This window comes from Camelina sativa, chromosome 11 (genome assembly GCF_030686135.1).
Source record: "Camelina sativa cultivar CO46 ecotype springtype chromosome 11, ASM3068613v1".
Lineage (NCBI taxonomy): Eukaryota > Viridiplantae > Streptophyta > Magnoliopsida > Brassicales > Brassicaceae > Camelina > Camelina sativa.
In genome coordinates, this window is record NC_141890.1 from 7,812,945 (window position 1) to 7,830,682 (window position 17,738).

Consider the following 17,738-nt stretch of genomic DNA (forward strand, 5'->3'; position numbering starts at 1 on the left):
CGGGTTAATGTGAAGGCCATTATTAATTATTCCTTATGATTAATGACCCACCCCACTATATGCAGCTCTTAATATTCTAAATACTTATATAAGCACTTGACTTTCACCATTACCGCCTCGTGATTGTTCTCATTTTGAAATCATTTGCTTTGTTGAAACCACACTCTCCCTTTTCTCTCTATCTTGATCTCCTTTAGTTGAAAATACTAAAAATCATCCAATCTTTCGACCAAAACCAAATTCTCAGAATTTGAAGCATGACAGACCAAGAGGCTGCTCTTATTAATGGAGTAGAACAAAAGATCTGTGAGGTACTTCCGTTTGTGGATGATGACTACGGAGGAGTGATTGTGGAGATGAAAATTCCTATGGATAATAACTCTTTCGTTGCAGCGCTAAAATACTCATTCGCGCAGTGGCGTTTACAGGTTTGTGCTGGTGCATGCATGCGATCACATGCATCGATCTCTCTTCTTGAGTGAGCGTTTAATTCTCTGAAGTTGTTCTTTCATTCAGGGTAAAAAGGGAGTATGGTTAAACTTGCCTCTCTCACATGTAAACCTTGTGGAACCCGCGGTTAAGGTGATGCCTAAGTCTTGCATATTAACGTCAATTTATTATCTGCCTATGTTAGATGTTCTACGGATTCTTGTTACCAGTTAGTTTTGAGATGGAGCTCCAGAAAGCTTGTTGTGTTGGCTCTTGAGTTTGTGGTGCTATGATAATTTGTGTAGGAAGGTTTCCGGTACCACCACGCTGAGCTAACTTACCTGATGCTAGTTTACTGGATTCCCGAAGCCGAGAGTACTATTCCTTTGAATGCTTCTCATCGAGTTCGTGTTGGTGCTGTTGTCTTGAACCAGAACAAGGAGGTATACTTAGGACACATTTTTTTTTTTTTTTTTTTTTTTTGCGGTTCCAAGATATAATATACTAATTAATCATCATATGTATCAGCATGCAACTTAAAACGTAAAGACATAATATTAGCATGCAAACAAAGAGGTGTGTGTGTGTTTGTGGTATCAGTTATTAGGTTTATGGTGTTCCAAAACCAAGTGTGTTGCTGTCAACATGAATGGTTGATCATCTTGCATCGTAAATTAAAAAAACTAGAGGCAGATTCTTGTTGTGCAGGAAAAATACGGTACATTATGCGGAACAGGTGTCTGGAAAATCCCAACAGGCGTTGTTGACGAGGTGTGCGTTATAAGTTTTCAATCCCTTTGTACATGTTTTTGAAGATTTCATTTTCACCTAACTTTTTTTCTTTTTTTTGCGTATAGGGTGAGGATATTTTCGCAGCAGCCATTAGAGAAGTGAAAGAAGAAACAGGCGTAAGCAGATTCATACGCCTTAATATGTGAATATGAAGATTATTAGTATATAAAACCTAATATTTCAATCTTAATATATCTTCAGATCGACACAGAGTTTGTGGAGATTCTAGCTTTCTGGTACGGATCATCACATCCTCTGCTTCACTGAATCTTGATACTTGCACATTCTAATATTTTTAGCCTTATGTTTGCAGTCAAACCCATGAGTCATTTTTTGCCAAATCAGATTTATTCTTCGTTTGTCTCCTGCGACCTACCTCCTTCGATATTCAAAAGCAGGATTTAGAGATCGAAGCAGCTCAAGTAAAGTAACCTCTACTTCTTAATTATTCTAAATCTGAAAACATTATTTTGTTGCAATCTTTCCCAATTCTTTTTCTTGAATGTGCGCAGTGGATGCGGTTCGAGGACTCTGCCTGTCAGCCTATCACACAAAAGAACGATCTCTTCAAAGCTATTCACCGCATTTGCTCAATGAAAATGGAAAAGAGCTACACTGGTTTTTCCACAAAACGTATTACATCTTTCTTTGTCGACAAGTTAGGTTATCTCTACTCGAATAAACTAGAAGATATGAACAATCCTATTTCTTAACTTCGTCTACGACCATTAAGGTTTAATCATCATGATTATTAAGAGACCGGACAATACTTGGGTGAACCTGTGTATTCACACCCCTTATAAAATAAGAAAACAAAATGCGTATATATCATTGTAAAATAAAAATTCCAAACCGATATATAATTTCGTTCCAATTGTAAAATCTAAACTCTAACCACTTCATTTGTAAATCTAAACCGATATATAATTTCGCTCTAATTGTAAAATCTAAACTCTAACCACCTCATTTGTAAACTCAAGCCGATATATAATTTCGTTCTAATTGTAAAATCTAAACTCTAACCAACTTATTTGTAAACCCAAACCGACATATAGTTTTGTTTTAATTGTGAAATCTAAACCATAATCACATTATTTGTAAATCCAAACCGACATATAATTTCGTTCTAATTGTAAAATTTAAACTCTAATTCTCATTTATAAACCCAAACCGATATATAAGCTTATTTAATTGTAAAATTTAAATCAAGCCAATATTTAACTTTCTTTAATTAAAAGTATACAAAATTTGTTTTGCTTTTTAATTTAATTTTTGATTTATTTTTAATTTAAATATTAAATACAAAATTCTGATTGATTGAGAGAAGAGGGATGAATACAAACGTCCAAATCCACTAAACAATAAATCAATAAATAGTTAAATACCATTATCTGAGCCAAAGTACAATTAATATAGCAAGCATAAACACATAGGGAGCTCGTGATGAAGAAATATAATGTGAAGATATTGTTTTTTATTTGATGGTTTCAAAAGCTCAATACAATTACACACCCATTAACATACAATCACAACTACATTATACACCACATCAAATCCACTAAGCAATAAATCAATAAATACCAATATATTCGAATACAAGTATTTGATTGTACTCAAATGAATCATTGTCTTCATGACTCATTTCATCCATTTTTCTTTAACGTTCCATTCTCAACTCTTCGGGTGTTGATGTATACAGACAGAGATATGTCTGGAATCTATTTTGATAGCTTGGGTACATTCATTTTGATATATACTTCCATTATTATCATTCATTTTTTTCCAACAACTGAAAGTTTTGATGTTGATGTGTTTTGTCTTAAAGTTTTGAACCAATTATTTTTGTGGAAGTAGTTGAAATATTGTCAAATAAAACAGATATGCCTTTTTTTTTCTTGCTTAAACTCGATACCTACAAGTAGAATTTAACCACATATAAAATATCAATACAATGGCATTCAACAATCCAAAATAGATTTCTACTTATATATAAATCTAAAAACTATGATGAAATCGAACGACAAAGTGACATTCTACTATCTATTTATTGTCACGAAGAATTATATAACTTATAATTAACACAAATCTAAACCATAACTAACAAGTGAGATAAACCATCTAAACTCTATGTCACAACAAATAGGATCATAAATCTCAAATCGAAACTTATACTGATTCCAAGATTCATAGAAAATACTAGAGTCATTCATTGTGGCAAAGGGAAAGAAAATGCAAATTGAATCCACATAATGAATCATTAACCACTATAACGCCATATTTTCCAAAGCATATTTTAATTCCTATCATCCCATATTTCAGTTATATTTATATCCAATTAGTTAGAGATTGGTCTGATTTTCTTATTTTTCTTATTACATATGGTATCTTATTTGCCAATGTCATATGTCGGCCGACCCACTAAGGAAAAATAGACAATAATATATCTTATAATTTTTTGTTGTTTTCCTTTCTTAGATTTTTTTTAGTTTATTTCAGTACAAATTAAAGAAATCTACAGAAGTCACAAGAACAACACCTTAGGAACTATACGGCGCTAGTTACACGAACAAGAGGCCGATGTGTCCCACATGTACGTGTGTTTGCTGTGTCTATTCAATTCATCATACGCATTACGTCTGATATACTACTAAGTTATAAACGAAAGTAATTCCACACTGCCGACCTCCTAGAGAATGTTTTTTTTTTTCTTTCTTGATAAGAAACTGTCTTGTAAATATTTATAGTTTTTTTTTTCTGATGATTTCTGCTAAGACAACCTATACTTTTCTTTTGATATATATATATAAAGAACTGAAAATTTGTTACAAAATGTGACTTTTGAGTTATTTTTTTCTCTCTTTCAAAACTTGGATTCTAGTCCTTGGAATAATAAGCAAAACTACGACTGTTGCATATGAATTTAAGATTTTGGTTTAGATTTTCTTAAATTTTATTCTATGAAATAACAACTAAAACAAAATTGTTTGTTATAGTTTCCATTTAAGACCAAGCTCAGGTTATCACAAAATATATATTCTTATTTATGTGTCTTATAAGAAAATTTTAGTTTTAGATCAGATTTTTCAATCTCTTTGTTTAATACGAGTTCAGATTTTTCGGATATAGAAATTGTAAACCCATTTGAAGTAAACTATAACATAGTTCAGTTAACATTATATTTGTTTATCCAAATTGAACACCATTGAGCAAAACTTTGTAATCAAGGTTCATTGTATTTTGTTGATCAAGAAGTCTAGTCTTTTGCCTTTTCGGTTTTGTTTTGTTTTGTGTGCTGTTATTTTTCACCAAAAAGTACAATAACAAGATTGATTGTTACAAATATGTCTTTTATACTTAAGAGAAAGATACAACACATGCAAACAGTATAAACCAATTATTTTCATGAGTCATCAAAAATGAGAAAATATCATTTTCGGAAGCCATTGATATGCGAAGTCGAGTTCCCATTAATCAAAATCACTTACTAGCCTTGGTTAACTATTGTGACGATATAAAGGATTCCGAAGCCTATATTAGAAGAGACTTGTTGGGGAATTTTTCTATTATTTCATAGTTTTTTTTTTCAGAGTATATATATTTCATATTTCATGAGACTATGATATATTCTCTCCTCACTTAATGGGACGGTGCGATTTCCAAATATAAGGATTTTGATTTAGATCCATGAATTAACACGAGGCGAATCCAAAAGTTACTTTTGCTAAATAACATGTTAATTTAATTGACCAAAATGGCGGAATTAGTTTAATTGACGAGTGGTGATAGTGATTGCTTATTAGTACTACACCACGTATATAGAAAAATATATGGCGTTATAATCATATGGGTATATAAACACAAGCCCTCGCGATTGAGAAAGAACAAAACACATTTGTTTGTGTAGCCATCACAAAATCTCTCTCTCTCTCTCTCTCTCTCTCTCTCTCTCTCTCTCTCTCTCTTTACATAAACACAAGCCTCACGCCTGATAAAGAACAAAACACATTTTTTTGTTTTGCCATCACAATTTATCTCTCTCTCTCGCTCTCTCAGGCTCTCAGCCTCCATATAATCATACAGTTATGATAAGAGTAATGGTGTGGAAGTCACACACAGTGGCGAGTTACTGTCTGGTGGCACTGCTGGTCCTAACACTGGCGGGGTCGGTTAAAAACAGCCACGGAGGAGGTAGCGGAGCAGCGGCGGGGTGGGGAAGAAACTGTGAGGTTTGGAGAGGGAAGCAAATGATGGAGAGGCCATGTGAGGAGTTATACATAGTAGGGGAAGGTGAGACGCTTCACAGCATCAGCGAAAAGTGCGGCGACCCGTTTATCGTGGAGCGTAACCCGCATATCCATGACCCGGATGATGTCTTCCCGGGTCTCCTCATTAAACTTCACATTAACCTCCCTGAATAAGTCATCACAAGTTCAATATCATGTCGTTTCCTGTACATTATTATCACATCCCTCTATATCTCCCTTTCTATTATTAGTTTTTTTCTTCTTCTTCCTGTTTGGGTCTTTTTCTATGTTTTTTGGTTTTTGAATGAATAGCCTTTTTATCATATATTTGTTAGTGAATTGTTTTGTTTTATATGTTTGGTACAAACAAAGACAGATACATTTCCATTGGACAACAACTCACTCTCTTGGAATTTGTTCTTGTTGTAAACTTTCTTTTGTTATCTTGGTAAAGGCGGAAAAAGCCAAAGAGATTTTAAAAAAAATTAAAAACAGAGTGCTGAAATTCAAAAACAGAGTCAGACAAAGGCAATTTATAAAGAAAGAGCTAAACATGACAACTAAAAATCAACCGTCGCCTCAGCATGGATTCTCATTTTATTTTATGCAGCCAACAAGCTGGACCACCCATACCTAGGTAAGAGTGCAAATGACCCTCTCTATAGTGATGTTTTTGGCAATATCCCTAGCAAGTGAATTGGATTTGCTCGACACAAGCAAAATTTAAAGAGCACTGACCGAACAAAGGAACAAGCCGCCTGAGTACGAGTATCTTCTCCAGATGAGATGAGTTCGATCTTTTTGCCACCCCCAAGGTCGTTTTACGGCTTCATCAATGGCATGGCAGCCTTAAAATCTGAGATTATTTCCACTTCCATAAGATGAAGATTCTCAAAGTTTGGATTAAACCAAAATAGTTTTTTTTTGTACCGTTAACGTTGTTTCTATCTGGTTATACTGATTAAACAACTGTGCCTACAATGTATAAAGGTGATTAGTAGCGTTTATTGTGGTAGGTTTTTTTTTCTTTTTTCGGCAGCGATGCATATGATGTGGTAGTACTGATATGCCGCTAACGAGATGGTGTGTTATAAGTTTCCAAAAAAATGGTCCTGGAAAAAAAAATCCAAACGAGATGATGTAGTATAGTACTTGTCCATTGCGGATTTATAATAATCATAGACAACATAATCATTTTATCATATATAAGATGATGCATAACACATGATTTGAAAAAAAACACTGAATAAATATCAGTTAAAATTGAATTGAAGCAATCGGAAATGTATATTTGTAATTTTCCGGGAGATTATATCTGCCATTCATAATTTTTGTTGACGAAGAGGAAAAATTGATTAACATTGGCTTCAAATTGTATGATATGTATAAACATTCATCAGGCCCATCTAACTGGATAAAGTAGGACATTATTTACATTGAAATTGAGAATATATAGAGTATTTACATTAATTTACTTTTCTTCTCTCTAGTGTCTCCACTTCTTCATCTTGTCAAAAAAAAAATAATATAGTATAATCAAAAGCTCGCTATGGCCATTTCTTAATCAGAGAAGCTTAAGATTTACATATCCTTTTTTTTTTTTTGGGGCTTTGTCTTCCGGCAACGTGGGATAATCTAATTAGCATTCACTGCATAAGATTTTTTTTTCTTCCTTAGACGACTAATTAAAATCAGAGAGAGAAATCAAGAGTTCAAGACTAATTAATGAAACTTAGGGTTTTGTGTCTCCACTGCATAAGGAAAGGTAGACGAAAGAGAGACTAAGTCATCGAGGGATCTAGTTAATTTGCGACTCATTCATTCATTGTCTCTTTCCACTAATTTTATTGTTCTCTCTATTTTCATCTCTTTTTCCTTTAATTTCTTTTCTTTTCTTGTCAATTCCTTGTATATATATATTACATATTTTCTTGGTCGGATTCGTTTGGTCTGGACAGATTTGTGTTCTTTGATTGGAGGTCTTTAAAGCAAATCTTGACAGATTTAGGAAAAGAGTTTTTGTGGGCCGGGGTTTCTTTATTTTCTCAGATTTCCCAAACTTTTCTGCGGAAGTTTTATCACCTTGACTTTTGGGTTAGAGCTGATCCAAAGTGAGTTCGTTTTCATCTATATCTAAAAGAAACTTATATCTTCCTTTAACAAAAATGGCTCAGCTTAATTAGGGTTTCCATAACTTAATCTTGGCAGGAAGATGCTGAGGGGAAAGATCGAAATCAAAAGAATCGAGAACGTGACCAGCAGACAAGTCACGTTCTCCAAGCGTAGGAAAGGTCTCTTGAAGAAAGCTCATGAGCTTTCAGTTTTGTGCGATGCTCAAGTCGCCGCCATTGTTTTTTCTCAGAACGGAAGATTATATGATTTCGCTAGCTCTGAGTAAGCATCTACATCATTTTTTAATTTTATAAGCCAATATAATCATTTATAATCTGCTCCCTATATATATACTAATGTTTGAATCTTGCACATATATGAATTTGCTCCAAATCGTACTAGATATATATATATATATATATATATATATATATATATACCTATATTTGCAGCACTAAATTTTTTTCCCCCAAAATATGCTATTTGAGTGCTTTGATTTGTTTGACCATATAGGTATTTTGTAGTACCACGGATTTTGTATTTAAAGAATTAATACCTAATCAAATTAATTGACTAAAATGTGTCTGTTAAGTTACTTAAGTTCTTCTTCAAGCACGAGCAAGTGATTTAGGGTTTTCCCAAAAAGCGTTCTTGAACTTTGAACCTAGTATGCCTTGGAACTCATGCTGAAACCACTTGACATGTTATTATAACTATGAAAAGATCTCAGTGACCATGCCATAAAAATTAATACCTTAAGAATACAATTGGACAGTTTTAAGTAAAGGAAACTACATGATGTATGAGACAAGATCTTGTGGCTTTGTACCAGGGTCACAAACTTTAGCCCTAGTTAGTTTTCATGACTCTTGAGTGTGTTGATGTTTTAGAGGCAAATGAATTTCTTACACCAAATCCAAAGATCTTAAATCGTCATATAATATCAAACTCGCCATTGCTCATTATGTGAAACCATATTATTATACTCACTTGGTACGGTTAACTAGTACGTAAACTAATGAACTTCTTCCCCTTTCTTTATGTCAAACGTTCGTTTCATTATCTACGTTTAAGTGAGTTAATGTCGGTTCATTAATAATTTCGAGCGTACTAAGATAAATTACTACTAGTTAAAAGGCGTTTGTATCCTAGCATATATAGTATGTAATCAATGCTTTTGCTATTGAGATAATTTCTTACGTACTAACCAATAGGTCATGCTTATAAGCATCATTGATTACTGTAAACCAAGTCACACAAATTAAATGATATATATACACGTTGAGATCTCATATGCTACGTTTAACATGTAAGGTCGAAAAACATGTTGAAAAATTTAAGATGTACATCATCCGATCCATCTCTTGGAAAATTTCCAATTTCTATTAAAATGATATTAGTCATGAGATCGGTCAAGCGTGACTAATTAATTTATGTCTACAATACACAAAAGTTGCATATCCATGAATATTATTGTTGATCATGATAACATTTTCAGAAATTAATAATACGTTTGCTGTAATAAATTATATATATATATATATATATATATATATATATATATATATATATACTTATAAATGATGAAGATGTTCTTGAAAATGTACTCAGCATGAAGAAGATAATGGAACGATATGAGATATATAGGAGAGAGGCTTTTGGGGAAGAGAGACTCCGAAAAGAGCAATATGTGCAGGAGCTCAAGAAGGAAATGGCAGTAATGATGCACAAGATTGAACATCTTCAACTTCACTGCCGGTATTTTTCTGATCTTTCTAAATCTACTGCATATGTTTTCTTGATACACAATATATATATTATGCACTCCGATGATATCTTAAGGAAGGTGATGGGGCAAGATTTAGACTTGTGTTCGGTGGAGGAACTCAAGGAGCTAACCATCCAAATTGAGAAAAGCCTTACTATTGTAAGATCAAGAAAGGTACAATTAAATGGAGGACTAATAAATATAGAGATAGAGAAAACATGATTCTCGTTACAATCTTTATATATGTTTTCATAATGCGTTGAACAATAGTGGTCTTTTACTAGGGGTTTTCTGAAGGTTTATCTTATTGTGAAAGGTTTAAATCGAAATGATTAGCTATCGAACCAGCCAGCTTCAATGTTTATTTTTGTGCCTTATGTAGTTGCTAAATTTGGATTCCATAATTTGGCAGGCTAAGTTAAATGAAGACAGGATAGCGAAACTAAAAGCTGAGGTAATACCAATTACTTTAAACTAAATAGCTTTGAAGGGTATGTAATTTATACTTCTCTTTGTAAAATTTGTTCATTTTTACTCCATTAGATTGCAGGAGGGAAATGTGTCTTGAACGAGAGAAGTAGGCTGCAACAAATGGTATACACATATATATAACCTCTGGCATGCATATATTGATTAATGCACAAACATAAGCTTTAAAGTTGTTGAGTTGTGTAGTCTCTATTTTCATTAAAATAATCTATTAAGGATATTCCATGTATTTTAGACCCATGTATATTTGTTCTAGAATTTTCTCTCCCTTATACATAACATTCGTTCAGTAATTGTTTATCTTAGTTAGAAGGAGACAAAGAGCTAAAGAAAGCCAAAGAGGTAGAAAGAGTGATAAAAGAACAAAGTTTATAGGAACTCTAAATTCAACTATAGTAAAATCCGGAAAAATGGATGTAACTCTCATGTTGATGATGAACCATTATAACTCGTATTAATCTATTTGTAGTTGGATATTTTGGTTCTAAGTCCAATCATAAACATGTACTATAGTCTCTTTATGTTACTACTACATTAAGATAATACATGTCTTGGGAAGGTTTTGCATTTCATGGACAAAAACATCAATTAACAATTCGTTTCTTATGTACAAGTCCATGATTGTTTTTTATTTCTCTAAGTATTAAGGTTTTCTTCTTATTCTTCCATGGAATTTAGGAAAAATAATTTGTTACATTTCAGTTTGAAGAAAAGCCCTTGTGGATGCAGCCGAGAAGCCTAGAGAGTGAGAAGAGTGCAGCTTCTTATGGTTGTGGAAACATGAACATATCGGATGTCAAAACTGATTTGTTCATTGGATTGCCTGAAAGCTGAGTGCTCTGATTTATCCAAGTATGTAAATTACTACTACTTCAGAATGTTTTAATTTATTCTATCTATGCGTAAATTCAAAAACAAAGTAGTGTATAAAGAGTTCTCTACTATATGTCTTTTCTTTTATTTTCTTTCTTCTTCTGAAGAGCTGGTTTTTTTTTATAACTTGGTGGCATGTTTGAGTTTTTTTTCTTCATAATATTAATAATGTTATAGTCAAACTTTATAACATCAAAGTAATTTTAAACTCCACACGCGAAAATTTGCGTACGAATGTACGATTGGGCCATTAACTCTAGACATTTAATAGTTTTGACCACTAAATAGTTCAAAGATGCCCAGTGAAAATTTATTAGCCACTCCTTCATAAATGATATATAGTAGTAACTTGTTTCTTCAATTAGAGTATTTCATGATAAACATAGTGACCATAAACTTTTACTCTTAAATTTGCTTTATAATCATGGTCGTTAATCTATTGTATGAATATATGATAGAGAGAGAAGAACACTTAATTTCTGGAATAACAGTTTTAAGACATTCGAATTATGGATTTGATTACAACAATTAGTAATTAGCGAGATGTAAAACGCACATTGTTAGGGTTAAAACGCAGACGCTGTTTTAGAATAGCCGCCAACAAGTCCTGACGGCGTTCCACACATCTAATAGCGTTTGCGTTTAAATCGAGAAACGACATCGTTTCCACCGTTTCATGCACGAGGGCGTCTACGATATGCCTCTCAATCTCTGCGACGACCCTTTCCTCTTCCTCTTTAAGTTTCTTCATCTCCGCAACGGTTCCTCCTGGGTTGGTTAAGGTGGCAGAAATGGTGGTCGAGTCGTAAAAATTGAATCTTGGCGGTTCTTGATTGAGCTTCTTCTCGTATTTGTACATCTGAACAGAGCATATCGTCGCATCTGTATTCCGCTCTGGTTCTTCATCTCTATGCATCTGAAAATACTTTAATAGTCAATCACTGAGTAATAATGCCTACCAATGTTTGTGTTATTTCAACAACGAGACTGAAACATAGAGTAGTTTACCTGTTTCAGAGGACGTTCTGTAACAGAGAAAGCTGATGATGCTACAGAGATGTTGACACTAGTATCATTTGATTTTGAGATTTTCTTGCATTTCTTCTTCCCTAAAAGATCACAGCTATCAGATTTCACGTGTGTTGATATATTCTTGAAGGCCGTCCTCTGCTTATTTCGAGTTTTGGGTGTTGGATGAGGAGATAGTTCTGATTCTTTTATTCCTTTCAAGTTCTCCTTGAGGGTCACCTTTGTTGGTCGTTTCTGAGAGATGTGATCTTGTCTTAACACTAATGTGGGATTAGTGCTTGTTGTGTTCTCTTTATGTGAAAGCCTGCTATACTCGATCTTGTTTTGTGCTGCTCCTGCCCTTGTGTTCTCAAGCAAGTTTGTTATATCCATACCAAAATTTCTGATGGTGGGTGTACTCTGTTTTATCTGCTTCCTACTACGTCTGGGACTTCGACTTCCCCCATCTTGTTTCAACTCTTTCAACCTCTTACGTGCAAACTCTTCATCATGCTTAGTATTCTCTATGTTTAGCTGAAGAGAGAGGCGACGATGGTCAGAATCAGAGGAGATCCTAGGGCTTACAGGTAATGATCTTGTCCCTGAGCCATTCCCGGAGAGTCTATGTCCTCTTACTCCAACCCTTGGTGATCTATTAAGGTCGAAGTTATCTGGAAGAAGATCAAGACCCATGAGTCTAGCCACCACGTTTGGACCTGGTGTCTTGATGCGAGGTGAGTTGCAGTTACTAGAGGATTTGTCAATGAGAAGTGCTCTAAGTGTTGACTTCTTCCCGCCCACCTGCATTTAAATTCTCACTTAGCTCCATCGATCAAGTCACTTCAAATGTAATATGAACCCATCAATGTTGACTTACATGAATGTTCAAGATTTCTTTTTCCAGCTTGTAGTTTGTTGATAATGGAGACTCCTCTGTTAAGTCCAAGCTGTTTCGTGGCGCCACCAATCCTGCAAAGTTTCAGTAACATAACATTCTTCTCTGTTACTCACTGTCTTGCAAAAACTCCTAATTAAGTCCTTTATCTAGCGCGCGAGGAAGCACGTACCTTTAGGATTTCTGGAAGGAGAATCAATACTAGGCTGGTGGTGATGATGACGTGAAGGAAAGTAAAAATGGTGGGAATGAAAAAAGTGGTAAAGAGCAGTGATGCAGCCACTAGCTTCATTGGATTTTTCCTTGCTTTTAGAGGAACAAATGGATCTTCCTCCCTTGTGCCATTCTTTTCCCATTTCAGTTTAAGACAAGTTAGGCTTCTCTCTTTTTTTTTTTGTTATCACCTCTAACTTATAATGGCAAGTGGAAAATGAAATATGCATGGACTGACAAAAGAAGAAAAAAGAGGTTGTAGAGAACAAGATCTTTTTTGAGTTTGTAGACACTAGTAAAAATCCAAAATTTGTAACTTCTTATTATGTGTTTGGTTCCTAACCCGAGAGGAGCTAACAATCCTGCAACATTATTTCCATATTGCATTGGTATTCGAGCAGAGGGTGGTGACAGAAATAATTTAAAAACGTGACAGTAATAATTTAAAAGTATAATAAACTGTCCTCGTAAATTAATGCAAAGTGAGATGATGATATTTAGCCACGCAAACTCTTTGAGAACAGACAGCTTGAGTATTATAGTATGATTCCAACCATGCACACTTCTACTTTGGGGGTTTTCAAGTTTTTGAACTTTACAAATTAATCTAAGAGAACTTAAGGTTGTCTAGATTTCTTTCTTGGGGTTTGCAAATTAACTAGAAGAATAATCTTATAATTCGTGAATACGTAACCTTTTTTTTCATAGATCCAGCTTGGCCACATGTTTAATGCATGTCATTGCATTTATTTACTAGGACTTGTCTTGTCACACTATTATTTGCTCAGTTTCAAATTTCAACCAATTTTTTAGTTCAATTGGGTTAGCATTCTCTATTTACGTACCTTACATGCAATACATGCATTTTTAGACATTTTTTTGTAATGATGGAGGAATCTCATATTCGATCTCAGACTAATTCGCATCTGTCGCCAATATTATGAATTTTATAGTGGCCAAAGAGAGAATACGTCTAGCAGAAAAATTGAATAATGGTCTGGAGGTTTAATGGATTGTGGGTTGCGGGTTGCTGTGATTTGGTGGGCTTAGCAAACTCAGAAGCCCATAAGAAACTGAATAAGGACCCCATAGCTCAAAGCCTCAAAACTCATTATGGCCGTTTTGGTCTAATTCTGAAACAGAGGAAGAAGAGACGTATATGCTAACTCTGTTTTAGGGAAAACAACATCCTTTCTTATGTTTTTTTTTGTTTAAAGGTATTCAATTATAAAATATAATGCCCAGTGGGCTATTTCCGGAGTAGGCCCATACAGAAATCCCAAAGGGTCAAACTCGTTTATATCAAACTGGACTAAACCGTTGGAAAAACAAAACCGGTCGGGTTACAACAACCGGATTAAACCGGCACTACGTGAAACCCTAATCTACAAACGAAGAATTTGTTTTGCAGCCGACATCCATAATTGCGGATACTCGACTGGAACAGGACCTCCGGCGAGCCTGGACGACGGTAACCGAACAGAGATGGTGATCCAAGATCCGTTTGCCATCCCGCCACCGTAGAACCATTTTAAGAAGGAGGAAGAGATCCGATCTGTCATTTGTCGTGGAGGATCCATGCTCAGTCGTGAGAGAGAGAGGCAACAGGGAGTAGATAAGAGGACCGTCGACGGTGGCTTAGCTTCACCAGATCGGAGATTACCTCCCCTATCATAACCAATCCGGTGAAACCTCCAGAATCTCCGATCTCCAGATCTATCTACCCTCTTCTCTCGTTCTTCACCGTGAATCTCCCTCTTCCGCTCCGCGTAGCAACACCTCCGGTAGAGCTCTTTACCGTCATCGTCTCGTGGATGCTTCTGCTCTCCACCGCTCCCTTGATTTCGTCCAACAGCTTTGCCGGAATGATGCAACAAGTCACAAATGAAAAACCATGGACCGGAGGGTCCTCACCACCACCGGAATTGACGGAGGACCCGACGTCGGTGCACGAGGTTGTGATCAGAAGAAAAAGGCTTTTGAGAGAGAAAAATCGCCGCGCGTGGGATTCACTCGCCCGATTTTTCTCTTATCCTTTCTTATGTTGATTACTAGACAAGCCGATAATGCAAAACTTTTCTAAACCAGATAAACTGAACGGTTCCCCCTACAACTTGTGAACTCGTTTGGTTGAGTGTTCTGCTTCTTCTAAATTCAGAGATTTGTCCACATTTACGTTTACTTGATTTACACCTTTTAGTCGGTTTAGTGTAAACTAACTATATATGAAGTTTATAAATCACTGGAAATTTTTTGAGGAAAAAGGACATTGTTTCTTCTTCAAGTTTCAACATTATCGCTTGTGGCCAAGCTGACGCAAACAGTTTAAAGAAATAATTGTTGTTTGAGTGGTTTTAACAGAGGAGGGTCCTAACTTACTATGCATCATAATGTCTCGTCCCGTCGTCGGTACTATAAGAATCTTATATCTTCTCATTCGTCGGAGAATTTCTCCATGCGCTTTGAATGACAAGGGCCAATTCTATTCATATCTTTCCAAAATCATTTAAATTTGTCTCAAGGAACTAACACTTTTTTTTTCTTTTCCAATCAGAAAATTACCGAACGATAAAAAAGTCTCTCCAAGGAGGAGGACCAGTTCAGAAGTAATCAAAAGCCAATGCAAGCAAGCGAGGTGGTGCAGTAGTAGTTAGGCCAAGATATATATTGGGAAGGATAAATGCACTCGTCTGCCCTTGGAGTTTGATAGATCGTTTCGTTTGGACTACTTGGTGGACTTCACTTTTTTTCTAGATCTATTGGACTAAGTATTATTGCTACTTTGTGCTAATGAGCTATCTGAACCCAAAGATCCAACCAATTTAGGACTTCACATGAAACTAGTCCATGTAGAGACTAAAATGGTAGATGGAGAAGCTGAACTATGCCAACTGCCAAGAAACGAATGGTTGTTGCAATCATGCATAGGTTCACACACACTTTTTCTCTTATACGTAAATCCTTTGCTATTGTACAACACAGTATACCTTATCGTTTTCTACTGCTTGTTGTTGGAGGCCACCACAAAACTTTAACTTGTCTCTATTAGCTTTTCCTTTTTACTATATTGGTTGGTGTATTTTTAATTTCCTCGTACGAGACCAAGTGAATATTAAGTGCATATATCATGTACGGACGAGCTTTCGTTGGATCTTTTGACTGACCAGTTTCCATGATGGAAACCATCTCCCAATAGCATTCTAGAGACCACTCCATATGGTACAAGTAAGACATCCATTATAACCCTACACACATTTCGTTTCCATTGTCTTTTTCTTCCGCGAATCTAGAAAGTGAAAAAGAAGAGACAACCTAGAAATCCCATTTCAAGCTCCTATTAACTTTTTAAGCACTTATTTAATTACCGTTCAAGACTTAGTGCTGTGCCCACTTACTCGCCCACACACCTTTCAAACTTACACAATAGGAAACTGTATGAAAAACTCAGCCTATAATTAGAAAAAATTGACAAATTTTGTGGTGTGGATTACTACAAACGTCCTAACATATTTTAATGAAACAAACAACATTTGACATACTCCAACAATACAAAAATCTATAAAAGTTAACATCCTTTAAATCGTAATAAACCAAAAAATATATAGAAATACTTGTCGTAAATTATGTATTTTCCTTAAACAAAAATACAAATAGAACCAAGTCCTAATTACCCATAGAGAATAGTTCAATCAAGTTCATCACAAAAACCATGTCACTAAGTGACTGTTTTGTAATCCCGCACGAACTATTATTTTTTACATGGGAGTTAACGAATTTGGACTTGAGAGTTTCCGAACAACAAAGCGGCAAGGTTTCATCTGATATTCAAGAATATTTTGTAGATGCTTGCGCATTTTCGTATCAAAGAACACAATATAAAATTTGGAGGCAATGTCATTCTAACACAATTTCCGTAAATTATCGTTTTTCTCTCTAAAAATACAAAAAAAAAATATGATTATTTTTATTTTTGATTCTTATATAAAGTTGAAATATGTTATGTTTTAATTAGGCGAAAGAACTATTTTTGCAATTTTCCCACAAATCATCATCATAATTTTGTTTTCTTCTCTTTACAACTTTAGTATCTCGTTCTCGTATGTTCTTAGCTTGTCACATATATCAAATCAGATAATTTTATACACACACCTTATATCGTACATAACTCTATTAAGCCATAATGCATTATGACAATGTTATGTACTGTGAAATCCTTGATTGTATCCGAGAAAAAAACAACGAAAGATTGATTTCTATCTTGTCATTTATTTTCAAGTAACAGTTTAAAAAGTTGCATGATTGAGTTGAGGAACTGCACATGTGTTGCTCCCTTTGTTTTCAAATCCATTAAACTGTTAGCATCTAGAGTGTCATTATTTTCAATTTACAATACTGTTTATACGAGAAATTATTTTCGACCTGTAGTAGTCCATTTGTTAAAGATCATATGGACCAAAACTGCATTTGTTAAAGATCGTAGCTTTGTAGCGAGCGATCTGTAGAGGAGTTCAGGTGCCTAGAGACAAAGTAAAATAGATCTGCATTCACTGATAGAATTTATATCCAATGGGTTTCCATGTTAGTCACTGGAAATGTTTTAACTGGCAAGAAAACAAGTTTTTTTCACAGGGCTTTGATTTTCTGGCATATATTACATGATCTTCGTAACTAAAGACTCTTTTCATGCTCTATAGTTTCCTTTTAGATTTTTTTTTTTTTTTAATTCTTTTTATGGGATAAACCTACCTCATAACATTATTATATCTTAAACAGTGATAACATGCTTTCAGCGTCATTAAATTAATTGGGGATGGAGTAATGTCATTTTCTTAGAAAATCAAGAGAAAGAAAACAGATCTATTTGAGATCATCTATGCCCCTCAGTTTCTAGTGTAATTAGGTAATAGATCAATCT

At 34.7% G+C, this 17,738-nt stretch overlaps 4 protein-coding genes across 7 annotated transcripts; 3 read left to right on the top strand and 1 right to left on the bottom strand.

Moving 5' to 3' along the window:
* The first annotated feature begins 114 nt into the window (after positions 1–114).
* Positions 115–2,103, top strand: LOC104722426 (nudix hydrolase 10-like). 4 transcript variants are annotated; one of them, XM_087476297.1, is made up of 8 exons: positions 115–428; positions 517–582; positions 735–872; positions 1,123–1,200; positions 1,287–1,337; positions 1,423–1,457; positions 1,535–1,643; positions 1,734–2,103. In XM_087476297.1, exons 1-8 carry the CDS (start codon positions 258–260, stop codon positions 1,932–1,934), a joined length of 849 nt encoding a protein of 282 aa, XP_087332423.1. In that variant the 5' UTR covers positions 115–257; the 3' UTR covers positions 1,935–2,103. The 4 variants fall into 4 exon arrangements, with proteins under 4 accessions (XP_087332423.1, XP_087332425.1, XP_087332426.1 ...); XM_087476299.1 differs by having other exon boundaries at positions 117–428; positions 1,535–1,648; XM_087476300.1 differs by having other exon boundaries at positions 117–428; positions 1,138–1,200; positions 1,535–1,648.
* Positions 2,104–5,117: 3,014 nt separating this feature from the next.
* LOC104722427 (uncharacterized) lies at positions 5,118–5,788 on the top strand. Its single transcript, XM_010440581.3, has one exon. The coding sequence runs from the start codon at positions 5,304–5,306 to the stop codon at positions 5,637–5,639; it is 336 nt and encodes a 111-aa protein (XP_010438883.1). The 5' UTR covers positions 5,118–5,303; the 3' UTR covers positions 5,640–5,788.
* Positions 5,789–5,818: 30 nt separating this feature from the next.
* On the top strand, positions 5,819–10,668 carry LOC104727758 (MADS-box protein AGL72-like). The gene is made up of 7 exons (XM_010446831.2): positions 5,819–5,842; positions 7,672–7,859; positions 9,189–9,335; positions 9,420–9,519; positions 9,758–9,799; positions 9,889–9,939; positions 10,537–10,668. The coding sequence occupies exons 1-7, from the start codon at positions 5,819–5,821 to the stop codon at positions 10,666–10,668; spliced, it is 684 nt and encodes a 227-aa protein (XP_010445133.2).
* Positions 10,669–11,242: 574 nt separating this feature from the next.
* Positions 11,243–13,069, bottom strand: LOC104727759 (uncharacterized). Its single transcript, XM_010446832.3, has 4 exons — positions 12,783–13,069; positions 12,593–12,684; positions 11,716–12,516; positions 11,243–11,623 (listed from the first exon to the last, which is right to left on the bottom strand). The coding sequence occupies exons 1-4, from the start codon at positions 12,964–12,966 to the stop codon at positions 11,243–11,245; spliced, it is 1,458 nt and encodes a 485-aa protein (XP_010445134.1). The 5' UTR covers positions 12,967–13,069.
* Positions 13,070–17,738: the final 4,669 nt, after the last annotated feature.